General features: G+C 37.1%; 1 protein-coding gene across 1 annotated transcript in view; it reads right to left on the minus strand.

Moving 5' to 3' along the window:
- stab2 (stabilin 2) overlaps positions 1–26,578 on the minus strand; it is a 77,102-nt gene that overhangs the window by 16,052 nt on the left and 34,472 nt on the right. Inside the window, exons 32-57 of the mRNA XM_062983044.1 lie at positions 26,295–26,393; positions 25,711–25,818; positions 23,096–23,227; positions 22,215–22,343; positions 21,027–21,086; positions 19,826–19,915; positions 18,406–18,601; positions 17,829–17,924; positions 17,691–17,736; positions 15,725–15,801; positions 13,849–13,974; positions 13,380–13,453; positions 12,288–12,359; positions 10,663–10,782; positions 9,524–9,571; positions 9,255–9,338; positions 8,302–8,448; positions 7,573–7,713; positions 5,819–5,878; positions 5,446–5,622; positions 5,235–5,327; positions 4,259–4,402; positions 3,483–3,539; positions 2,698–2,821; positions 2,179–2,328; positions 1,216–1,320 (exon numbers count right to left, since the gene is read on the minus strand). Of these exons, the coding sequence (XP_062839114.1) occupies positions 1,216–1,320; positions 2,179–2,328; positions 2,698–2,821; positions 3,483–3,539; positions 4,259–4,402; positions 5,235–5,327; positions 5,446–5,622; positions 5,819–5,878; positions 7,573–7,713; positions 8,302–8,448; positions 9,255–9,338; positions 9,524–9,571; positions 10,663–10,782; positions 12,288–12,359; positions 13,380–13,453; positions 13,849–13,974; positions 15,725–15,801; positions 17,691–17,736; positions 17,829–17,924; positions 18,406–18,601; positions 19,826–19,915; positions 21,027–21,086; positions 22,215–22,343; positions 23,096–23,227; positions 25,711–25,818; positions 26,295–26,393 (2,755 nt within the window). The remainder of the gene's footprint in view (positions 1–1,215; positions 1,321–2,178; positions 2,329–2,697; positions 2,822–3,482; positions 3,540–4,258; positions 4,403–5,234; positions 5,328–5,445; positions 5,623–5,818; positions 5,879–7,572; positions 7,714–8,301; positions 8,449–9,254; positions 9,339–9,523; positions 9,572–10,662; positions 10,783–12,287; positions 12,360–13,379; positions 13,454–13,848; positions 13,975–15,724; positions 15,802–17,690; positions 17,737–17,828; positions 17,925–18,405; positions 18,602–19,825; positions 19,916–21,026; positions 21,087–22,214; positions 22,344–23,095; positions 23,228–25,710; positions 25,819–26,294; positions 26,394–26,578) is intronic.

The raw sequence follows: 26,578 nt of genomic DNA on the forward strand, positions 1-26,578 counted from the left end.
TTCAAAGCTGAAAACTGGGGCATGTCTGGCTAAGGAATGCCAGAGTGTGGTCAAGACAGCGAAGGTTATTAATGAAGAAGAACATGTAAATAAGGACAAGCAGCAACAGCTTGTTTTTTATTTAGTCTACAAGAAATGACACCCCACTCCTAAGTTATAGCACTCTGAATTATATCAGCAGGAGGATCAAAAGAGGAAAGTGGTAGGAGGAGAAAAAACTGGACATTTTAAAAATAGCTGAAAAAGTGAGTTCCTGTCAAATTATGCGGGTAAGCTTGAAGAACAAACACAATTGCATTGGCCAAAGATATTATGTTGCCTAAGTCAATGTAGAAAGTCTATGTACAGAAGCAAGTTAGATGGACAACTCCCCCTGACTTTAGCACTAGTGACAGTAGAGTGTCCTCTGCATATCAAAGAAGAATAATTTAGCTTAAGGATGCAAGGCAGTCTTTGTGGGGTACACAACAATACCCTTTTAAAAAGGAAGATAAAAGAAAGATGCAATATGAGAGAGGAAGAGAACACACGTGTATGAGAGATTTCACCACACTCTGTGCCATTTCTCCAGTTCTGAAGTCCCATAAAAAGGCAAGGTATGAGTGAAAATGGAATAAATGTGCCCAATAAAAGCTTTCTGCTTGTCTAGCTTTCTTTAGCTTTGTGCCTTAAAATATATATACAACATAGTATTTGGGTATCTTTGGTTGAGATGACAAGAGTTCTATGACACAAGGTTGGAAAAAGCTGTGCTAGTCTTGTCTCATCCCAGATTTTGAAATATAATTTTAAGGCAATCCACTATGGTTTCAAATTTTACAATGAATGGATGAATGAACTGAGCTAGAGCCATGTTCTTATAACCAATGCTATTTATGCATCAACCTGCATGTTTGCTTCACAAAGCACCTCTCTGAGACAGATGAGTATTTATTTTGCTTAATTAAAAATTGGCTACATTAAATATATTTACTAGGACGTTGAGCCACTAAGATCAGTAGGAACTCTTTCTTATTGTGCAATCCATAGTGCCTGAGTAAGAGAGAAATGATTTCTTTACAATGCTCATTTATAAGCAAGAAAAAAAAATCAGAAAAATAGTTTTTAAGGTAGCAGCAACTCTAAAAGATAATGGTAATATAAACAATTTGCAGAGAAGAGCAGTGAGAGCACTAAGTTATGAGTCTACTTATTTCTACTGTTAAATAACCTGACCAAGTTTGGTCTCACAGAGCCGTCCAGTCCATCCAGTTTCACAGAAACATTGTCCTGATCCAGAAATCCCTTCATCACACTGTCCGTGTAAGGTGCATTCACAAGCTGAAAATAAAACATAGCTGAATTATTATTCAAATTATCATAAAGACCATTCTGTATAATTCAAAAGTTCACATACTACGCTATGAACATTAATCTTCAGAAAGGCATTTCCTTATTGTCCTTGGTAATAAAAAAGTAAAAATGAAACTATTGAATATGAGATGTGTGTGAAAAATATTCTGTACTATATTTTGCAGGCTTGCACAACTAAGTAGGATGTGTTCGGCACAGACTGTGAGAAAGCATCACACTTCACGGTGTTTTTCAAATGAATCTTCAAACTTCCACTCCAAATAATCTAGACTGCATCCAACTAATAGGAGAAAAATGCAGAAAGCCTATAACTAGTTTAAGGCTGTTTATCAAATTTATAATGTATTATTCCTGATATCCTATTGAATGCCAGTAGAGTGAAAGTCCCACCAACATAGCAATAGGACCACTACTGTTTGCTACTGCATACAGAATGCTCATTGTTGGAACAATACACACCCTTGTACAAACATGTTTCTGGATGTTCTGTGAGATGCAAAAATATCAAACTGCTCAGTCTATGTGCCAGTGCATTAGCAGTTTGGCATAATAGGATCGTGGCGGTAATTTTAAGTTTACAAGCCACCTTGCAACTATGCATTTTAAGGGTGCCATACGAACATAGGGTTGCAAGATAACTTCCCATCTGAGCACTGGCCAGATTCAGAGCTGCATATCTTTAGCAAATCAGCAATGCTTCCCAGCATGTTGCAAAACTATGGTCCTGCTTAAGTCAGTAAGGTCTTCCTGGTCTAAGTTAAGAATTTGGGATCTAGTATGCAAGCTATCTTTCATATTCTCATTCAGATAAGTACAGTTACTTACATTTGCAATCCAAGCCATATCTTCCAGACAGACAGAGTTCACATGAAATACCATTGAAACCACTGTTACACGAGCATTCTCCTGTACCAGCATATCCTTCATTACAGCTACCACGGTTATTACACGGACCTTCTGGTCCTCCTGGGCAGGCTGGAAAATAGTAAACAATATGGATTCAAACTTTGTACAGATTGTTTCAAGAATTGCTATTTTGCCACATCCATTGGGCTAATATCCACAGAAGAAGACTAATTTTACAAGCCCAAGATGTTGGCAACATTCTCCCGAGCGAACTCTAGTACTGAAATGTCAAAGCCTATCATGCAAAGATTCAGAAGTCATCCATCAGAAATGCATCATTTGGCATAATAAATATGAATTAAACAAGAAGAATGGTCCTTGCTTCTTTCTGAGCCATTTTCTAGATCAGAACTGATGCATTTGCCAAAGCCATATGTTTATTCTTACTGGTATGAGGGTGGGCTGAGGATACAGAAAGGTAGGAAACAAAAGTCTTACCTTGACACTCATTCCCAAAGTACCCCTTGCAACACTGTGGTACCCTGATCACCATAGAGCAAGTTTTCTGGCAGCCTGGCAGGATTCGATGACCAATAGTGTAAGAGCATCCTTGTACTTCTCCCTGAATATTTCAAATTTGGATTTAGGAAATCCCCCAAAAACATGAAAACAAAACATTAATAGGCTTTATATGTAGCACAGCATAGGGCTTCTATCCTATTAGTTAGTTCCAAGTAGAATAGACCCATACTGTTAACTGTTGAATGATAAATCATAATGTAGGAAAACCCATGTATGTATTGTCTACTCTATCTGACAGTAGGATTCAGGCTTGTATGTCTTTCAGCTTGCCTCTGAAAGAGCTTGGTGCTTTTCATGTATTCCTATGGAGTAGTTCTATACAGTGCGGCATGGGTGTCTGTATGCTGATCACCATTCACTGCTCTAGCAGTCCAGCAGCTCTCTCATTTACCCAGAACAAGACCATAAAAACATTTATTTTTACTGCTTGTTCCATCTTTTTATTTTACAGTGAAAAAACCTGTTCAATTGAAAAAGATAGAATAGCTGCCCTATGCCTTCAGATTGCTAGTACAGGGAGTGCTTTGTTTGGAAACATTAAAAGAGTTGACTAGCAACTTAAAGACTATTATGATACAGGGTTTTCAAAAAGTAGAGCAAAAACCTTTCCACCATTTTAAAGCTTTGTTTTGAATACATTTTACAATTTCTTTTGAATTAAAATGCTGAGGTTAGAATCAAAAGTATACAACTATAATTACCACCACTTTGCTCCCAGAAGGACACTGAAAGGTTCTGAAGCAACTAATGCAATCTCCCTGTAGAAAAACAAAATTATTTAATCAGGTGTTTTAATGAAAAATTTGCTAACAGAGCATTTTAAAAATAATCTTTTGTTAGCAAAGTGCAAAATGCATGACCTATCCAGCCATATGAACTGAAACCCTAATACAATATCCCATAATATTTTCAAGCATTTTATTTCTAAAACATTCTAATGTAGTGATGGGAATCATACAGCCCATAAGATATTGATGAATTTAACAGAGCACATAGTTACATGGTCAACTACAAAGTTTTTTCTGTAAATCTGTAAGTCTATTGATCTCACTTGAACTATTGAATTCAGTGGAATATGAATATATGAATGAATTTATATACATAAATTTGCACTGTAAAGCTCTAACCCAGTGTTTCACATAAACTGCAGCATGCAACAATTCCAATGAACATGTAGGAATACCCACACATCTCTTTTCAAACTCCAGGAAAAGAAATTCCACCTGAATTTTAGGAAGATCCTGCTGACAGAAATAATGATTTGATAATGGAATATACTGCCTTGGAGTGTGGTGGAGTCTCCTTCTTTGGTTTACAAACACAAGCTGGATGAAAATCTGCCAGGAATGCATGGCCTGTATATTCTTACAAGGCTATGGGTTGGATTGGATGGTCCTTGTGGCCTATGATTCTATGTGAAATGCACTGTATCAGCATAAAACTGAGAAAGAAAATAGCATTTCATACGAAGACTGACCGGTAACTGCGAAGTGAGGAAAGTGTCACAACGACCTCCAAGGACAGGATCTACTAACATGCAGTCAATCCCGTAAGCAATACCATCATCAAACTCCAATTGCCTTTGTACTATCTTGCACCTTCCATTGAGGAACAACTCGCCCTTAGCAAGTATGGGAAAACAGAAAGCACAATGAAAAGATTGGTAATTCAGTTGTTGGTTCTGTTTTTAAAGAAAGAATAGAATCAAATTAACATATGTATTGAAAAGCAGCCTAAAACCAATATTTCTCAATAATATTTTTAGTCAGTATGTATACATCTAGTGATATATTATATTTACATGTGTTGCTGCTGCCATTTTTGTTTTGATATAGCAACTGGGGATTATAATTATTATTATACTATAAGAATTATGAGAAATCGGTTTGATTTTGCATCCATGTCAGTATAATTTCTCTTGGGGTTTCTGTGGCAAACCTCTTCTTGAGCACTTAACTAATTATCTGTACTCATGATATTCTTGTGACTTACCTTCCTGGCTGTGAATTTCCATTCCTTTCTAGAGTTAAAGATTCTATAGTCCCTTTACACACTTTTCTAGAGGACATGTTTGTAGAGATTATAGTTGGAAGACTACCGTTTCTCCATACTGAAACATACAGAGTTCCTTGGAGTTCAAGTTTACTTCACTTGATTCTTACCAGCCTTCTGCAAATAGTGGCCTCCTGAAATCTGGGATTATAACTTCTCAAATTTTTGACCAAAATTCTGGAGGGCAGCAGGACAAATGGGATAAAAATGCTGGGAGAAATATTTTAAGTTAAATGTCATTTATATAACTTAGTTTTATTTTCATTCCCTTTATGGAATGATGCTAGCATGCAGTGATACGTTGTGTTCCCTGTATGCCGAACATCCAAGATACAATGACTGACAGGACGAACTAAGAAAATATCCCATTTGAAAATCGGGATAGATTCTAATATACTCACAGTATTTGTATCATCATCACCACATTTCACAGAGAGCTCAGAGCCCTGGAATGTCTTCAGTGAATCAGCATTAGGAAGGGCATGGGCAAAAATCTGGAAGGTACCAGAGAAAAGGAAAGAGAAACGGAGAAAGGAAAAACTCAAAATTACATGACAGAAAGACTCCACTGTTTTGGTTTTTACAAGTTATCCATAAATTCCTAACTCCCACCTTAGCACTTCCAATAATGTGGAATTTCAAGTACTGAAGCAGTTTTTCCTTGTCAGACATTTTAAACAGCAAATCCTGCTGATCCTTGGGGAGAGCCCTGATGACTTTGTCTGTGGGCCAGAACAAGGTGATGGGCTGATGAAGAGGGTCATTAATGAGACTCATCAAGCCTGAACTCTGAAATAAGACAGAAAAGAAATCAGAATTGCCACAAATGCTATTTAAGCTATAAATAGTTACTTCGTATGGGTAAGTCTCCTTTGATCTGACATGTACAATTGACTTCAAACATAGCTGTAACATAGAATGCAAACTTACTCATATTATGGACCCAAACACTGTGTTAAAAGATTACAAAGCTAAGTAGTCTTACCTCTAAGATGTTGTAGAACAGGCTGTACCCATTTTTTGCTGCAACGATTTTGAGGTTTTCCTAAGAAGGCAAATTAATTCCTTATTTTTCTGCTAAGGAAACATAGCACCAAAAGCTGTATATGCAGATTTTAAACTGCATTGTCATCACACAGGGTTTTTTTTCCTTGTGAACTTGACTTTACAAATGTCTATTAAGGTTAGCGTCTGCACTGATACTTGGCCACATGGGATACGTGGTGAGAGGCAGTGTCCTGTGAGGACATCAAAAATACGACTTCACGGGGAACATTGCTATGAACTGAAGGACTCACTTCTACAGGATGCAAAAGTACTTGCCAAGTTTAATTGCCTCCAAAGGGCTTAGAGCAAATAATGGAGAATAAGGCTATCAGCAGTATTGCAATGATTATATATTATTTCCTGGATTAGAGGCAGCACACTGAGAAACAGAGTTGTCATTTTTCCATCCAGTTGTGGGCTCCCATGGGCATTGGGCTGCCTACTGTGGATATCAAGGTGCTGAATTAGATAGGTGTTTAGTCTTATCCAATTCTTTGGCTGCAATGTACTTTCTGCTTCAATTTCAGATCGAAATATCTACCTATGAGTAAATGATTACTAAAACACGCCAGCTTATTCTCTCCCATAAGGCTATCCTTAACTTCTAACAGACCCTATGTGGCCATGGGAAAATGGCAGGAAAAATGGCCACTCAAACATGATGCTAACTGACTCACTTAAATTGCACAGCTGCTTTTACAAAAAAGCCCAACAACTTGTTAATAGCTGCTTAAGTTCCCCCAATTTCCATCAGTATTTTATTTATTTATTTTCAGTATTTATATTCTGCCCTTCTCACCCTGAAGGGGACTCAGGGTGGATCACAATGTACACATACAAGGCAAACATTCAATGCCATATGAACATAGAGACACAGAGAGAGGCAGTTTAATCTTCTCCAGCTTCCTGAGGGTATGCTCGATTCCGGCCACAGGGGGAGCACCTGCTTCATCATCCACTGTGATGCCGACTTCCTCATTCCAAACGCTGCTGGATGATTTTTTATGGTGTCGTAAATAAATTAAATTAGCCTCCACACATAGTGGTATCTAAATTTCCTACTTGATAGATGCAACTATCTTTCACGTTGCTTAGGTCAACAACGAGCAGGGCTATTTTTTATTTTAATCGTCGGGTGCTCACTCTGACATGGACTGGTCTCGAACTCATGACCTCTTGGTCATAGTGATTTATTGCAGCTGGCTACTACCCAGCCTGCGTCACAGCCCTATTTTTAATTAAACAGGAAGGAGTTGACTGCCTACTCATATACCCAAGGAAGATTTCTCAGCTGCAAATAATCAAACCCTAGCCTTTGAATAAGGATACATATTAAAATAAATGTTAAATATGTCTGTTTTAAATCCAATTTAATATTAATGTCTGTATTATATGTTTTTAAGGCATTGAATTATTGCCCCTATGTAAGCTGCCTTGAGTCCCCTTTGGGGTAGAGAAAAGTGGGGTAGAAATAAAGCAAATAAATAAATAAAACAAAAGATTTCATCCAAATTGCAAAATCGATTATCTTTGTGTTTCATTAAAGAGAAAGAATCCTTATGATATAGTCTAATTAGCACATTTCAACCTTGTCTTAACCATTTAAACAGCTAGTTAATCAACTGAAGGAAAACAGGACAATAAAAAAACCTGAGCACTGTTTAAATAGATGTTAATATAAAGTTTATGCACCTTTACAGGCTTTGGCTGTCCACGGGGGAAATCCTGAATCCTCTGTGGAATCAAGATCTTATCTATGAGATGTATCACTCCATTTGTGCAGATCAGATCGCTGGTTAGAATCTTAGCCTTGCTGTTCAAAAAAACTGAATCCTGAAAGCATAAAACATAAGGCAGGGCATTATTTTCATGGGCCCAGGATGCTTTAAGAGAACAAAATAGTACAAGAGGAACAAACCTGCACCTGGCTGGCAAAAACATATTCCTTTCATCAGTGTGTGTATATTTGTGTGATGTTCTCTAAAAGAAAGCTATCTAAAACCAATCAGCAGTGATTTTTCAAAGAGTTTTTGAATGATAAATGAATTGGAATGGCAAGGACATTGCTGCTTTGGCCCTTCAAAGCCTGCTGACTGAGACAGTTGTTTCATTGTACCTAAGAGTAGGGTATTCTTAGACATTACCTGTTTGGCAGGAGAGGCAAATTACATGGATAGTTTCCTGCAGTATAAAAAGACTACTTTAACATGTTTCAGCAATTTTTAAGTGAAACTAACAATATGCTCATGCAAAAAGAAATAACCAGATTAGGTGAACCTTGCATAAGTAATAAAAATGTGCGAACCTTCTAGAAACCACTTGAAAGTTTCTTCCCAAATGTACCCATAGACGATTTTTTCATTTACTATTATATCTTAAATAAAGATATAATTATAGCCATAATCTCATGGTTTTAGTTACCTGTGAAAATGTGATCTTGAGCTGATCTCCCTGAAGAGTGGTGACAGTTTTATCAGATGTCAGGTCATTATAAAGCAGCCCTGCACATGATACAACATGGTTTCGAAGAATCTGGGGCATGGCACCTTTGGAAATCCAGTCATTAACCTTGGAAGAGTATCAGAAAACAGAACAGGTAAAGAGGGGAATATGGAAAGAATGTACACTACATATCTTGCCGGGTTTTTGCTACCTGATTACTATAATAGACTTATCATTGCATCAAGTCACTTTAGAGAGGAATCTAGGGTGTGACATAAAATTGTGCAGCACACTCTTCAGCAGCTTTATTTAGAAAACAGACAACTATTTCCAATGGAATTTATTCCCTAGAAAGTTGAGAACGACATCTTTATCAGTGTGTGGGAACTGAACTTTTTGGGAAAATTGCTGTTGTTATATTCTTCAAGCCATTGACATAATTTGTTCAGAGCTAGTCACTATTTCTCTACTTCCCAGGATTGTTGTGAAGATAAACGGTGTGGGAAAAAAATGCCACATAAATTTCTTGGAAGCAAAGTTGCATACAAATACAGTTATGTAATTACCTTTCCATAGTAGGCCTGATGTGTTTGTATTATCCGTATTTAGATTATTTGTACAACTTATAGAAATCTTGTTACTATTTACTGAAATAAATGGCTATTATTGAATTGCATGGATGCTTCATGAATGTTATAACTATACTACGAACTTAGAGAAGTGAGAGATAAAGTCTGTCTCTCACTCACTCTCTAATGCAGACCAGTAGATTTGCTGCCTTATAGAAGAGTATCCCTGCCTTCATTTATGTCCTATTGTGTATTTGCAACTAAGAGCTGTCTGATGAAATGGTACTCAGCTATGAAAACTGACTAAGTGACTTTGAGCAGAGCACATACTACATTGTCCAGCATTAAAGAAATTTTACTTACTTTTAGTTCAGTTATAAATGCCTCTTTGCTTGGTGCAAAGACAGTGAAAGGACCTATTCCAGATAAGTCTTTAACACCAGCATCCTAGACCAAAGGAATGCAAAATGTTATTTGTATTTCTGCTGTCAGTTTCAAGCAGTGACATTTTCCAAACTACCACATTAATAAATTTGAAGGACATTGTGATTTGCAAAACTTTTAGAATATGCATGAGATACCCCACCAAGAAAAACTGCAACTTCAAAAGCTATGACATGCAATCTTCTTACCATCAAGTATCCATTAAATCGAGTAATATTGTAATTCATCGAAAGCTCCTGTAATGAAAAATAGTACATTTTGGAAATTACAGTATAATTCTTATAATAATCTCATGTATGAAATACCAAAATCTTGAATATGCACAAGATTAAATATTTCCTTGGATAAACTGATGATTTCATCAACATTGGATCCTGCAGATCTATCTGAAGATACAAAGTTATAAAGCAGGTAGGATATAAGAATAGCTGGCCGGCTGCTAATATGACTTCAGTCATTTAGGGATGAATTGTTTATTTTAAGAATATCTATTCCTAGCCCCCTAATGCTCTTATCCCTGAAGATAATTGATGTTTTTATTGGATAACTGTTTTATTGCTGTGTTTTGATATTTGATTGTTTTATCGGGCAAGGCCCCATGTAAGCCGCCCCGAGTCCCTTCGGGGAGATGAGGCGGGGTATAAAAATAAAGTTGTTGTTGTTGTTGTTGTTGTTGTTGTTATTATTATTATTATTATTATTATTATTATTATTATTATTATTATATGTAGAAATGAAACGTTTCTCTGCTGTGAGGAGGTTTTTCATGAATTAATTCTGCAAAATCCCCACAACATGTCTTCTGGGGTACCATTTAATGCAAAAAATACATGCTTTTGCTGCACAAACCCCACATTTTAGGGTATTAAAACACATTTTTGTTTAAAATATTGCTTTCTATATAGAAAATATATTTTCTGTATGACAAATTGTGAGTCTTGTGCAGAAACAAGAAATGTAATTTGTGCAAATGAATTGCCCTTGAAGACCTCACAAAGCACAAATGATATTGCTGATGCTCTGTTCTTCCCTATGATATTTTCTGAGTGTTGAGCAGTCCTCTTTTTCAGGCTGGAAATGAAAAGAAGTAAATATTCCTTCCATCTCAGATCTAAATGTGTCTGTTAAACCACTGGGAAAAGCAATGTAGGGTGGGAGGCTATGGCAGGTGAACAAGATATTAGGGGAAGAGTTAAGCATAACTCTGTCAACTATGGTCATGTCCTTGCAAATGGCCCTCCCTACCCATTACTTGGTGTAGTTGACTTGATTTTAAAGAGCATTAAATTGTGTAGCAAGAATTCGATTTAAAAATGTAAAGTTTCACCATGGCGATGCTGCCTCTGCAAGTAAATCCATCTCCAATATAATTAGGTTTACAGGTACAGGTCCTTTCTGCCTCTCCGGTATCATTGCAATATGCATTTTTGCCGCAGCCACCATTATTCTGTTAAGAGAGAATCAGCATTAAACAAAATCTGCTTTGTCAACATGTATTCATTTAAAAGAATAAGTCAACGGAGAGAGAAGCTGGACAAACATGTATATTTTTGGTGCAAAATTTCTGTTTTTTGAGTAAATGCCTAGCAATATTTTTCAGAACTTCTTTGTGACTATCTTGAAACAATGCTTTTTGGTGGAAAATACAAATTTTCATGCAACAACTTGATGTGTATTGCTTTACAGAATAATTTTCAAAAACCCTTTTCAATATACAAATATTGAGTGAAAATTGAGTAAAATAGTCCCACTGTACTGTTCTTCCCTTTGCGGTTTCCTGAACATTAGGGAACCATTTTTCAGCTGGGAAATGAATAACAGTGAATATTCTTTCCATCTCTATTCTGAGTGCATTGGCAATCATTATAGTCTCATCTTTCATGAGTTTCTCTGATTCCCTTTGAAGCCATGCAAGTTACTGGCCACCAGCACATATTGTGATTTTAAGTATGAGTTGTCTGAAAAAAAACCCCCTGCTTCCTATTACCTGGTTTTCAATCTTAGAGACATTAATTAGATGCTCTGAATTCTGATATTATGCAGATCATAGAAAAAAAGCTTATTTCTGTCCAATTTTCCACACCATGTATAATTGTATAAACCTGCTCTTCAAAGCTAGAAGAATTTAAAATGCAGATGAGAGGCTTAAGAGGGGCCTTTCCTCTCTGACCAACTGAATAGCCAGAAGATTGATTATGTTAATTTTCTTCCAAGCAGCAAAATGCAATTGAAATATGATTCTGGAAGATAATTTGGAAAAGGCCAAATTAAAGAAAGGAATTTGTGAGAAAGGGGAAAAAAAACTGGAACATAGTATTTTCCTCAATGCTGCTCCCCTTTAAACTGTGCTCTCATGTGGTGCCACAGGAGAAACAGATTGCTTTAGACTCTGTGAACATAGTTGTATTGTAAGTCTGAAAAGTGGATCGAGGCAAAATAGACATTGAGGATTCATCCTTCCATCAAAGTTGTTTGAGAGTCTTTCCCCCCCCTAATTTGTTCCATAGCTTGTAGTCGCTCAATAATGTTACTACAAAAAAATGCAGCAGGCTGATCTTGCTGAATCTTCACTCGGTTACATTTGGAGCAAAAATCAGTGGATCTGCTGAACAATCACATGCAGCTGATATATAAGTGAATGGCAACAGGTGCAGAGATCATAGGTCAGTTCCATATCAATCTGCAGGAGGCATTACACCAGTAGTTCCCAATCTTTGGCCTTCCAGGTGTTTTGGAATTTAACTTTCAGAATTCCTGACAATTGGCCAAGCTGGCTGAGGCTTCTGAGTTTTGAAGTCCCAAAAACCTGGAACACTAACATTTGAGAACTTCTGTATTGCACGATATGAAAGACTTCTTATGCCGTAGCTTTAGATTTCCATTTGACAAGAAGAGGCACACATTAAAAATATTCTGACAAAACAAAAACTGTACTGATGTGAATGTACTCACAAATAAACATGGACTGATGTAGGTGCAGGTTTTGCCATCCCCAGAATATCCTTTTAAGCAATTACAAGCTGCCTGACAAAAGAAGGAAACAAACCATGTCAAGGGATATTTCGGCAGTTTTACAGACTATTAATTTTATTGACTCAATTTACTGGTATACAAAACAAATACAGTAAGACATAGAAGTAACTGAAGCTTCTTCTGAGCTCACATTTCTTTTGAAAATTTCTTTTCATGAATGCAGAGCATACAACCTGTATTTTTCATTCTTTTTAATTAAAAAAGGCTACAAGCTATTTGAACCTTAGTTTAAAAAAATAAAAATAAAGACAGTCTTTAGGTTTTCATTTGTCATTCCATGTAACCCATGAGGAATACAGATACTTGGCATTCTAGTTACCTAGGCAAGTTACTTTAATTCAGGTCATGCAGGTGAAGTTGCAGCATTCTTAAAATATTAGTTTTTCTTCTTCTTTTTTTGTAACATATTGGATAATAAAGCATCATACTTTTTCTTTCCTTTCTTTAAACTTTGTGAGGAAAAGTACAGTATAATCTCCAAAATACTATTAAATAATTCACTGAAGAAACGCTTTAAAATTGTTCAACAATTTCGCATGCAACAGAGATGGAAAGACATTAGGTTTGTGAGATTGTTTTTTTTTAAAAAAACAACTAGATTTTCCTTCTAATTGCAATGTTTTGGTTGAGCAACAAATTTACTGAAGAGGATAGGGTAAGCCTATGTTTCAAAATGTTATCAATCTCTGCAAGCATTATTGGAATAATGTGTATTTGGTGGGAAAAAGGAGATTACTTTCTATTGGTAGATCTCTGTGTAGTTTCCACTAGATTATCATTCTATAGCCCATGTTGTTGTTGTTGTTGTTGTTGTTGTTGTTGTTTTGGCATGCCTTCAAGCTGATTCTGACTTATGGAGATGCACAGTAGTGCTTTCTTGGTAAGATTTTTTCAGAGGAGCTTTGTGAGTGCTTTCATCTTAGGCTGAGAGCATATGGCTTGGGCAACACATCACTCATCACTAATTATTGACTACTATATGTGTCAATATAAGACAAAACCATTGCTTACCTGATCGGGTCCAGTGTGAGTACACTCTGCATTTGTGTCACAGCCGCCATTATTCACTAAGCAGGGATTAATTTCTTTATGTGACCAAATAAGAACAAAAGAAAAAGGTGAGTACTTTTCTATAGCTCATGAAACTCAGTTTAAGAAATGTAGCCTGCTAATTGTTATTTATGGTTACATTATAATCCCCAAAGAAATGTTCTTTGTCTGGCTATGAGTGTAAAACAAAATGATATTTGAAGCAGATTGAGATGGCAATTCTATACACTCGCCATCCACAAGTGACTCAAAAGCCAACTCAGCTATTCTTCTGTATATGTGAGCATGGAGCACTCTGAACAAAAGCACTTTGCATGTGAGTTATGAAATAGTTCTGTGTTTCAGCTTTTTCTGTTTTTGGATATGTGAGTAAATATTGCTAGTTATTTCTTTGCTTCATAATGACAATATAAACATAATTAACACTTACCAAAGCAGACTATTCCATCTCCAGTGTAACCTGCTTTGCAGACACAAACTCTGTTTCCTGGGGTGGTACGTTTACATATTGCTTTGGCAGAGCAGCCACCATTGCTTGTTTCACATGCATTGATAGCTATAAAGGCACACAAAACAGAAGCCATAGTTCCATTCTTAAACTGCAATATAACCCATGATTGCTGACCTTATTGCTGACAGTAGCAAACTTTGTTTTGCCAACAACATATTTGACAGAAAAACATAACATAAGCTCCCTGGCAAAACATGTTCATGAACATGTTTTGTTGTGTATGTGTAAAAAAACCCCCACCTTTGCCAGAATGTTATTGGTGTACTATGTGGCATAACTGCAATGGCATAGATCATGCCAGAAGGAAAACAAAGGCTGTGAACACAGTAGACAAGAGGGAAGAAAGGTAGTGGAGTAGTAGGCTGTTCAGAGGTGGTATCTTCCCATGCCACAATTGTATGGTTGAGGACAAAGACCGATCACTCATATAGTGCACAAAAGTTTACACCTACAAATAAGTGTAATAGTGGACTGACTGATCAATCAATCCTTTTGTCAAATAAATTACCCAACAGTTGAATGATATCTCTATGGGGGAAATAACTGGTAGAAGATGATCTCCTAAGAATACAGTCATGAATGCAAGGAGAGTGATACAGAACCAGATTTTGATATCAGGTGTGTGTTCATCCTGAATTTTATTAGGTCCCTTTTATTCTGGTATTTTAACTGATTATGTTTTTTTTATATTGCTGCTGCAGTCCCCCTCACCAATGAAGTCGACTGAATTGCACTTGGTGGTTGATTGATATTATTACTGTTGTATTAACTCTTGTTTTATTGTCTTACTGTGTTTTATTTTTATTGTATATTGTTCAATATATTTATGCTGTTGTTTTTGTAAATTGTGCTAGTCGGGCCTTGCCCCATGTGAGCCGCCCCGAGTCCCCGTGGGGAGATGGTGGGGGGGGGGGTTAAATAAAGTTTTATTATTATTATTATTATTATTATTATTATTATTATTATTATTATTATTATTATTATTATTGTATAAAGAAACAACAACTCTATCCTGAAGTCAGAGACAAAAGTGCCCCCTCTGAACTCAGTGAAATAGTCATCAAAACCTCACAATGAAGAGAGGAGCAAAACAGCCCTAGTTATTTTTTGTGCACAAAGAAATGTTGCAAAGGCATTTCCAACATATAAACCAGGGATGGATATTATTTAGCCCTCCAAAGGTTATTGGGCTGTAAATCCCAGCATTTTTCACCATTGGCTATGCTAGTGGACTTTCAATCTAAAAACAATTGGAAAAGCTACATGATTACCAGCACAGATATAAACATAAGAGGGTGCTCTGGTGCATGTTGTGGACTTGACATTGCATCAATTGACTGTGTGATGGTGTACTTGTGTTTCTGTAAAGAGGGAAGGATAGTCAGGGAACATTTAAAAGGATGGTCTGAAAAGGTCTTGGTGGATAAATGGCCTCCCTGATCTGGGCTCTATCCAGGGTCCTGAAAGACCTGCTTCTGACCATGCACATCTTCATATGGGAGTGTGCACATGTGCCTTAAGTCACCTTTCAGCTTATGACAACCCCATGCATTTCATAGGTCTTATGTAGAAAAATAAAATTATTCCGAATTTTAAATTGACACATGAAAAATATTGGATACCAGATCCTGTCATACCACTCTGTTCACCTGTCAGGGGTGCTATGATTGTGCTTTTTCCTATATGGCAGGAAGGTGGACTAGATGACCCATGTGGTCTCTTCCAACTCCATTATTATATGATTCTATGATAATGCCATCCTAAACTTGCAAACAGAATAAATAAGTTCACTTGCCTGTACAATATGTTCCATTTCCTTTAAATCCTGCTGCACACTGGCAATAGGCTTTACCTCCAGGATTGAGAAAGCAGCTAAACGTGGGCAGGGGGAAATGGAGGAAAAAATATCAATAAAACAAAACCCATTTCTGCATCATGAACACTGCTTTTTCATGTTACTGTTGACACCCAAGATTCGTGGTTTCTCACAATTATTCCTGAGTTTGTAGCAGCTGCTCAATGAGCGAAACCTCCTCACCTCACATCTTCTCCTACGTTTTACCAATCTACCATTCCATGTCCTGCTGAAATTGCCAACTGCTTACTCCATTTACCATCTTCCCACCACAAATACTCTGTTCCTCTGCCAGATTTTAAACCTTTTTTCCAACTGAAATGGGAAATTGATCATTGAGAAAGGGCTTTCAAATCAGTCTGATTCTTTGTGGTGGGAAGGTGGTGAACAGGGGCTGGTGCAGATGGAAGGTGGAGAGGCAGCAGAAGGAAGTGAGGAGGTGGATTGTTCGGAAAGGACTTTAAAATATGACTGAGGCTTTGTGGTGGAAAGTTCAGAAAGGAAATGATGGGCCAGGAACTGTTGATGGAAAAGGAGTCTGTAGTACATCTGGGAAGAGGGTTTACAATATTCACATTTTCTTGCTTTCATAGAGGTATTGGGCCCCAAACCCTTGTGAATTGGAGTTGGGAATGACTGTCTATTCTTCCAAACAATTTGCATATTTGCTTTATTCCCTTTATTTATATCTTGCTTTTTTGCCAAACTGGGACTCATGATGATTTACAAAACAGTCAAAATTACAAATGAAAGCACATATGGTTAAAAGAAAACAGACCAAATTAAGACAACCTCCATGCATTCACATCTTCCAAAATTAGCCCATGTAACAGGAAGCGAGACAATGGTAACAAAGGGACCTGCTAGAAAATATTGCGGAGTGGGATCCTGCTGCTCAGAATGACAGGTACTCCATTATGTTCCAGTCTCTCTCTCTCTTTTCACCTCTACCCTGCAACAGTGTGCATTGTATAGCTACCCTGTTTCCCCGAAAATAAGACAGTGTCTTATATTAATTTTTGCTCCCAAAGATGCGCTAGGTCTTATTTTCAGGGGATGTCTTATTTTACCACAAAGACGAATTCACATTTATGGTTGAATTTTTAAAAATGAAAATTTATTATCTACTGTACAGTAGTTGTCATCACCAAACAGCATAACCAAACTGTGAATCCTTTCAAGAATTTCTATATTATATTTTATTGCTTTACTGTTTTAAAATTACTGTTTTAAATTTCTGTTTGTATGTAAATTTATGTTGTTGTTGTTTGGCTTGTCCCTGTGTAAGCTGCCCTGAGTCCCTTCTGGGAAATGGAGGTGGGATACAAGGATAAAGTTATTATATTATTATTATTAGTATTTCTTGTTACTACCTTTATTTCCATGTACAACAATCTATGGTATGTACATTTACCGACCCTGCATGCTTCCAAACAAAAACTTTACTAGGTCTTACTTTTGGGTGAGGCCTTATATTTAGCAATTCAGCAAAGCCTCTACTAGGTCTTATTTTCTGGGGATGTCTTATTTTCAGGGAAACAGGGTACTAACTGGGCTCTGCACTCAGTGCAATACAAACTATGATTGCAGCAGATATAAAAGCCAAGTTTACAACATGTTTTGGTGGCTGCTGTACATTTAAGAGCTCCAGGCCGATACCAGGTTTGAGGGGACTTGTTTTAACTTATTGTTTAGGTTAACTGGTTTATACATTTGTTTTTAAAAAAATTCAATTCTGTTATAATTTGAACTACATACTTTCCCATACAAAAAATAAACAAATAAATAAAGTTGATTTTATTATATTTTCTCTCCAGCTCCAATTTTAAATTTAGTATTACAGTCACCGCCAGAAAGATGCCATGTCTTGACACATGTTCATGATCTAGTTTGAGGTAATACATACTTGGCACTGGTGTGGCAGGTACTGTTGCATTCATCATCTTTGATTTCTGGGAGGAGGGGGAGAAACAAAAAAATAATGAATGAATGAAAATAAACGCCTTTGTTAGTCAGCAATTAAATTGAGATACGTTGCACTTACCAGTCTCACATGTCACACCTCTCCAGCCAACATCACATTCACAAGTACCATCTCCTTTAATACCACTGTTACATCTCCCATGGGCACAGACACATTCTAAATGCAAAAAGGGAGACTTTAAGCTTAAAAAAACGAGCACATAATAGTTATATTGGATGTTTTGGGATGTCATCTACCATAATGTGTTCTGACTGCACACATGTTTCTTGTGCACAGAAGTAATCTGGTCCAACACAGAAAGATCCACTCTTCAGCTTAATTAACTCCATAATTGTATTGCAAGTGTTTTGATAAAATGGCCTGAATTATATTGATTTATGTCAACTAGAGCCGATTTATTGAAACAGTGATGAGCAAGGTTTTGGTATATCGCCTTCATTAAATGAATTTGCTTTAGTTCGGCCTAACAATAAGCTCCCGGCTATTGCTTTCAATATATTTAATACATTATTCTTTTTTAATGTTTGCCACACAATCCCCTTTATTCCTTGCTAAGATCAAGAAAAAGAAGGATGAATATAGAATAATTTGCCACACCTGTCACTATAAATGCCAGCCATTCTGAAACCTGAAATACCTTGATCACAGCCGATACCATATTTTCCTTTGATACATTGCTCACAGGCAACTCCTTCAAAGCCAGCTTCACACTCACAAGAGCCTGTGCCATTGATGCCATCCAAGCAAATTCCATTGCCCAAACAAGTATTTCCAGACAACCCTGGACAAGGCTCACATTGAGAACCAAAGAAACCTGCACAGCATTCCCTGGTCTGAAAAGAAACAAATGCTGTAAGACATAATCAGAATTACACATAAAGAGAAGAAATCTAGAAAGAGGATGTTCAGAAAAGCCCTCTTGAGCTCAGAGCATAATAAAGTTATTTCATTAATAAATCCCTGAATCCACTCTTGCTGGTAGGAAATTTTGGGACCTGCAAGTCATAAAGGTGATTTCTCCAAGCTTTGTTTGGATTGCTGTATTCATAGCACACACTAATCTACTAGTCTTTCTGTAAACTATCATTTGCTTTCAATTTTCAGACTATGTATGTTATTACTAATCTATCTAAAACAGTATTCTCCATATAAAAAAGGAATTAATTGAATTTAGGGAATGCCCTCTTTTTCAGTAACACAAAAACTTTTAGAAGTTCGAATGGTCTATTTTTGCATGCAGAAAGACAGCTTTTGTAGCATGTGGTCCTCCTGAATCCTTGGGCTACAACATTGCTCAGAAAGAAAACCTAATTTACTTTTTATTTATTTACAGTATTTATACCCCACCCTTGTCACCCCAAAGGGGACTCAGAGCAGCGTGCAGAACACATATACAACAAACATTCAATGCCGATTACACAGTTAACAAGGATAGACAATACGAACAGAGGTAAAGGTAGTTTTCCCCATCTTATTTCAGCATCTTGGAGGCTGTGCCCGACTCTGGCCATTGTGTGTGTGTGTGTGGGGGGGAAGCTGTCACTCCATCTTCCATGCCGAGGAACTTTTCTTCGTTCAATGTCCTTTAAGGGCATCATCATTACCTCCCCGCTAAATGTGTTACCTATTTATTTACTTGCATTTTTGCTTTCGACTTGCTAGGTGAGCTGGGGCTAATGGCGGGTGCTCACCCCGACCCAGGCTCAAACTACTGACCTTTCGATCAGCAGGATTTAGCCTGCTGTGCTAAGCCCGGCCCCAGATGGTAGTGGACCTCAGAAGAGGACAATAAGAGCAAGAGTGGTCTTGGAATATGAACTCAGTGTTGGAGGAATGGAAAATGGGTTTGTGTTTAAAGCAAGACAGATGTTATTATTTCAGTTGGTGTGATCTTGAACAGCAGCACTCCATGGAGTGACATTTTGTTGTAGGACTCACTTATAGACAATATAGTTACCAGTCCTCCATGGTCTTTCTTTTTGTTTTGCTCCAATAATGCCATACTAGTAGGACAGTTAGAGATGCAAGGATATTTGCTTTTTGAAAATGATACTCACAATTATGGTTTTAGCACATTTTCGCTGGCATCCAGAAAGAAAAGACATCCTATAGTAATGGAGATAAATGCAGAACTCCTTCTTGCCTGGCTATAGGGGAGAAAAAAAGAACAGGAAGTTATTATCAGGCAAGTTATTTTTATGATATAAATATTATATCAGGGTCAAGATAGTTTTCTGTGATATTTCCATTAACACATAGCTTCTGAAACATTTCACGCTGAATGCAAATCAAACATTAGTTATTTTCAGATGTAGCTGTTAATCAGCATAACATTCATCTAGGTAAAACATTCTGGCACATAGCAGGAGGCATTTGCATGTTATTCATAAGTACATCCAAAGCTCTTGTTTCTGTCCATGGTCATTTGTTTATCTATAAAAATGGGTGATCTGTGGTGGATCCCCTAAGTCCCAGACTAGATTGTGGAAGGGATAACAGAAGGTGGAACAGTCTAACAACAGCTGGAGTGCCAAAATCTTCTATCGCATCTACAATTTTCAGAAACAGGTATCATATCAGGGTTCTATGGAAGGAATGTAATGCACATCATCTGAGAGTCACAGAAACACATACACAAATACGTACAAGGAATTCAAATGTGGCAGATCCTGCATCCTTTTGTGGAGCAGCAAATGACATCAATCCTCCAAATTTAGCCAAGTCAAGATACCCAAGGGTTGTTAAACAATATTAGCATGCTAGGAAGAAAATTCCATAAATGTCTCTCTCCCACTCTATGAGAAAAATACAGTCAGTGTGGTGTTGCAGCTATGCGTTGGAGTAGATATCACATTAGCATTTTAAATTGGGTGATCCCACTTTCCTATTGTGTTGCTGCTTCTTGCAGAATTCTGGGAAATGTAGTTTAGGGTAGGAACTTTGGAATTTTCAGCTAGAGAGCTCCTTGGCTTCCTTAAACTACATTTCCCCGAATTCTACAGGAGGCAGCCATATGATAGGGAAGTGGGAACACCTGCTTTTAAAAGCTAATGTGTAAACCCACTGAGTGATCTTGACACATCAGCTTTCTCGTGCAAGGTCATTACAAACTCTCTATGAACAAATCTTGACAAGAAAACTGTGGTATTGATTTGATGTATGTTGGAATCAAGTTTCATATAACAACAACAAATATACAGCAAGAAAAATCATATATGAAAAAAGATACATCTATTTACGCAAATCAAAAATATTTACCACTGGTGTAGTTCCAGGAGGGCAGCCATGTGTATATGTTGAACAGGATTTACATTTTCCCTTAAAAACAAACATACATTTACTTTTAAATAAATCCACAAAAAAGAGAGAGCACCACCTATTTTTCTGAGATTTTATACAAACATTACAAATGCATTGCAAATGCAGAGACATTTTCATATTTTATATGAACAAACCCTTCAATGCTTGTCTTTATTATTCCTGAATCATCTGGTTACATTGCTCCCTCCCATTGTCCCCTAGAGCAGTGGTTCCCAACCTTTGGGCCTCCAGGTGTTTTGGATTTCAACTACCAGAAATCTCAGCTAGCTTACCAGCTGTTAGGAACTGTAGGAGCTGAAGTCCAAAACACCTGGAGACCCAAAGGTTGGGAACCATTGCCCTAGAGGTATTTCATTCAGCTTTAACACTAATAGTTCTGCAAAATGTAATTGCATTATATTTTTATTTGTTTAATTGCCAAAACTGAAGAATACTAGCCACAATGAAAAATAAAAGGTATCACTTCTTGCCCTACTTACAAATAATTCACTGTGTGACCTTGATACATTCACTACTTTTCAGCCTGAGCTACCTACTGAATAGTTTTGAGGATAAACAAGGAACAGAAAATCATAGGTTTTCAGGCTTCTTGAAAAAAGAGAAAGGAATTTTTAAATAACATATGAAAATGAGAAAGAGAAGCTCATCTACATATTTGCAAGGCAGTTTTGTCATTGGTTGATATATTTACAGAGCCACGGAGGTGAAGCTGTCTGAGATTGAACTATGATTCTGGAGACCAAGGTTTGAATCCTTGTTCAGCTATGGAAGCCAATTGCATGGCTTTGGGCAAATCACATTCTTTCACCCTTAGAGAAAGGCAAAAACAAATCCCTCTAAACAAATCTTGTCAAGAAAACCCTGTGATATGGTGTTTTTTTAATTTGGAAATGACTTGAAGAAACAAAACAATATACCCAGCTAAAATGAAAACTAGAAAGCCTACTTTGAAGAAAACACTCCAATTTCCTGTTTCAGATGGCAAGAATAAAGATATTTTATTTATGTTGGAAGTCACTTTAAGAATAGATACAAGGCTGATTACAGTAATATATGAGTCAGAAATATTTAACTATATTCATTTAAAAAGTACACTAAGTACATATATGAAAGTGCACAACTTACAGTTACAATCTCAGTGCCATTAAAATCACATCTGTTCTTCTGAATTTCCATTACTTTTCCCACTCCATGGATTATTCCTTTATCAGTTGCCACATTTGGATAACTTATAGGTGCCTCGTTTATGTAGAGCTACACACAAAACATTATCAGTTTAGAACACATTAGAGTAGTAAGCTTAAATAAAAATTGGTTGTACAATTTTACAAAGCAAATGCACCCTACTCTGCTTGAAAATATAATAAAAATTGCATATAACAGCACTGAACTGAAAGTCTGCATAGGAAAAAAATAGCTTCTCTGTAAAACACAGTATTTTATCAATAATTTCAGGCTTTTCTAAAACGTTAATTGAGCTTATGATTAAATTCAATGTCCAGTTACAATTGTTCTGACTGTTTACAGAAATATACTCTTTATATTGCTCCTTCCTCGCATATTAATTTCTCCAGCTTAATTTAAAGACTGATTCTGATATGAGCAATCAATAGATTTATCTTCTCTTTACTTTGAGGAAATTTGGACTATCTAGAATAATCAGCAACCCATTCAAAATCACAAGCTTTGTAATAATCAGAGATACATTGAAATGGGCGACCTCTCACTAAGGCTAAGCATTCATTCACTCTCAGTCTCATTTTCTGCATTCTAAATGAAATTCTTGGTTCAGCACTTAATGCACATGTTTAATGTTTACACATGATGAGTGGCCTCATTAGCTGGGAGTGTAAATATACTCATGCCAGTTAAGTCCCTGCTGAATTTGACCTAAATCTTGGTTTCAGTAGACCCTTTCAATTAGCAAACATAAGTCTTTTTCACGAAGCAGGTATTTAAATAAATGTATTATAGCAAAACCCATTGGCTTATTTTGGATGTAGCACCTGGGCATCATGAATGAAGAATCCCACTTTAAATGATAGTCCAAGCATGGTTTCCCTAAACATCCCATTATGCATGTCGTTCTTCAAGAGCTTCTCCTTGAGAATAACATGGTACCGGATCTGGTTTTCATCCTGTTGAATAAATTAATAATGCATATTAAGCACTTTAGGAAGATGCAGACTTCCTTGCAAATGATGGCACACAGCATGACTCATTTAATTCCTCCTTCCTCTCTCTGACTAAGGGAAAAGAGCAGAGGAATGAAGTGCAGGCACAGTTTTGAGGACAGATCTCAGCTGTCACCTGCAAAAGCTGGCTGGAAGCAAGGCTGGTTTCTCTGTTCCTCCCCCTCTCTCAGTTGTGTGTGTAGAAAGAGAACAGCATGACCATTTTATTTATGGATTTAATATCCAAAATACGGTATTCACTATTATTCATGGTTTTAGGAATCCATGGGTTTTGGAATGCATTCCCCTTGGAAATGTGAGTTTAACTGTACCACCATCAAGTCTTTACTTAAATAAAGTGCAACCTAATGTGAGTTCTTGCTAGTCTTCAGTTATTAACACATGTGTTTCTCAACCTGGGGATCAGGACCCCTGGGGGGGGAGGTCACGAGGGGGATGTCAGAGGGGTCGCCAAAGATCATCAGAAAATACATATTTCTGATGGTCTTAGGAACCCCTTGAACCCCTATCGTTGGTTGGGTTTATTTATTTATTTACAGTATTTATATTCCGCCCTTCTCACCCCGAAGGGGACTCAGGGCGGATCACATTATATATATATAGGGCAAACATTCAATGCCCATATACATATAGAACCGAGACAGACGCAGAGGCAATTTAACCTTCTCCTGAGGGGATGTTCGAGTCTGGCCACAGGGGGGAGCAGCTGCTTCATAATCCACTGTGACGGCACTTCCTCATTCCAACGTCATAAATTAGTTAAATTTGCCTCCCCACTTTATAAGTGATACCTTATTTTCTACTTGATAGATGCAACTATCTTTCGGGTTGCTAGGTCAGCAACGAGTAGGGGCTATTTTTTTATTTTTTAATTGACGGGTGCTCACCCTGCCACGGGCTGGCCTCGAACTCATGACCTCATGGTCAGAGTGATTTATTGCAGCAGGCTGCTCACCAGCCTGCGCCACAGCCCGGCCCCAGGTTTATGGAGTTCAGAATGCTCTTTGATTGTAGGTGAACTATACATCGCAGTAACTACAACTCGCAAATGACAAAATCAATCCCCACCAACCCCACCAGTATTCAAATTTGGGCGTATCAGGTATTTGTGCCAAATTTGATCCAGTGAATGAAAATACATATTAGATATTTACATTATGATTCATAACAATAGCAAAATTACAGTTATGAAGCAGCAACAAAAATAATTTTATGGTTAGGGGTCACCACGACATGAGGAACTGTTGCGGCATTAGGAAGGTTGAGAACTGCCTTGACAAAGGCAGCATCTCTTTGGAGTGAAGATCCATTTTGTAGTGGGTGACAAAAGTGAGTGGAGTTCACGATATGGCTGTCCTACAGATGTCATGTCAGAGAATGCCCTTTAGGAATCCTGTTGATGTTGCAACCGCTCTGGTGAATGAGCTCTTATTTATTCAGGTAAAGTCTGACTGGAAAGATGACCACTCAAAGAAGCACAGTTACAGGTAAGCAACCATTTCTTCTCTTTCCCAGTTCAAAATAATGGATTACAATTACAGCTTGGAAGCAAAACATTACAAGTAACAATTATATTTGTTATGCATTACTTCTGGGGGTAAAGAGTAACACTGTAAACAAATTTCAAAATAATAAGTAATATTTACATGGTAAATATCCCCCATTACTTTGAGGACTGAAAATGGTTACTTGGGATACTTTTTAAAGCTTTCCCCCTTCTCAATTTTCAGGCTATTTTGCTACCATTCTACAAGTTTTTTTTTTTAAAAAGGATTAAAATGTAACTATCACTTCAGTATAAGAAAAGTTCCAGACAGGTTTTCCATAGCTGCAGCAGTAGCAAATTACTTTGGGTTTTCATGAGTTACATAACATATTGCCTTTAATAAATAACTTTCCAAAGTTTAGTCACACGCAGGAGCATTTCTAATAGTTTGCAATCCTGTGGATATTTAGGACTAGTGTTCTGTAGCATAAAAGATCAAGATAGTGCATACTTTTTGGTTATGATACAAAACAAACTACCAATTCCATTCTTAGTCCTGTGGAAGGGTGGCTCAGTAGTGCAATATCATTACATTTGAATCTTTCTTGTAACTACTCCCTACTATATCAGTATGAAAGGGATATGTACAGAAATTAGTATGAATGCACAAGTGTGAGAAAGAGTGCAGTGCACATCATACCTTTCAATGAGCAATTTCTAGTTTTGCTCTAAAGCACCAGACAAGCAGCTTTTTTTGGTGTCAAGAGCGACTTGAGAAACCGCAAGTAACTTCTGGTGTGAAAAAAATGGCTGTCCTTTCAGTCAGCAGTCCTGCCAGCACAAGGGTTTAACCCATTGTGCCACTGGGGACTCCAACAAGCAGCTAAGAAAATTCAATCGCAGAGATGACTTAATTAAAAAAATTAAAACTGATACCTACCAGAGAGACTGAGCGCTTCGTCTTCAGATAATCCTCAATGGCATCATTGCTTGGGGCAAAAATGGTGTAGGTGCTAGCTGCTTCAATTTCACTTGCCAAGTTATATTGCTGTTTAAAGAAACACAAATGTCTCATTGTAAAATGTATAGGTACACATTTAAAAATGCATGACTGTTAATTGCTCAAAGTTCAAAAAATTCCTTTTCGTATGCTGACTCCCAGATTCCTGAACAGCATGTTAAGTAAAGAAGCCTTTATGGAAATGTTTATTATCTTGCAACAAAGTAAGCCAGGATTCCAAGAACTTGTCAGATTCCTGAGCTAGCATGACCATTAGCCTAGAGCAGTGGTACTCCAAATTATGGCCCTGGGACCACCTCTGGTCTTTAATGCTGCTGATCCCTGGTATATTTCCAAGAAAGAAAGAAAAATTACAGCCAATGTGCACAAATATGGTGCCACCTCGGGGACAAAAATATCAGATCTTGCATCAGATACTCTGAAAAGTATTTGTTTAGGCAATTTTGGAGTTGTAATAAAACTTGAATTTTCTGACTTCTGACTATTAAAGCAAATATACTTACAATTATGTAGCCCCTGAAAATGGAGTAATCTGGCATCTGTTCTAAGCGGGGGACCAATTTTGGCAAAGTGGCACTCACTCCGCTGGGAGGTGTCAGAACCTGAAAAAAAGCCCATAACCATAATGGAATAATATAGCAAATAAAACCATTTTGGCAAAAAGAGCAGTGCTTTTTTATGTGACAGTTATCCAAAAGGCATAGCAAATAGAATGTAATACTTCAGTAAAACGTTGAGATTCAAACTCTGCAAGGATTTTCATAGCAGCAGAGAGTTGTTAAGATTT

This window comes from Anolis carolinensis, chromosome 5 (genome assembly GCF_035594765.1).
Source record: "Anolis carolinensis isolate JA03-04 chromosome 5, rAnoCar3.1.pri, whole genome shotgun sequence".
Lineage (NCBI taxonomy): Eukaryota > Metazoa > Chordata > Lepidosauria > Squamata > Dactyloidae > Anolis > Anolis carolinensis.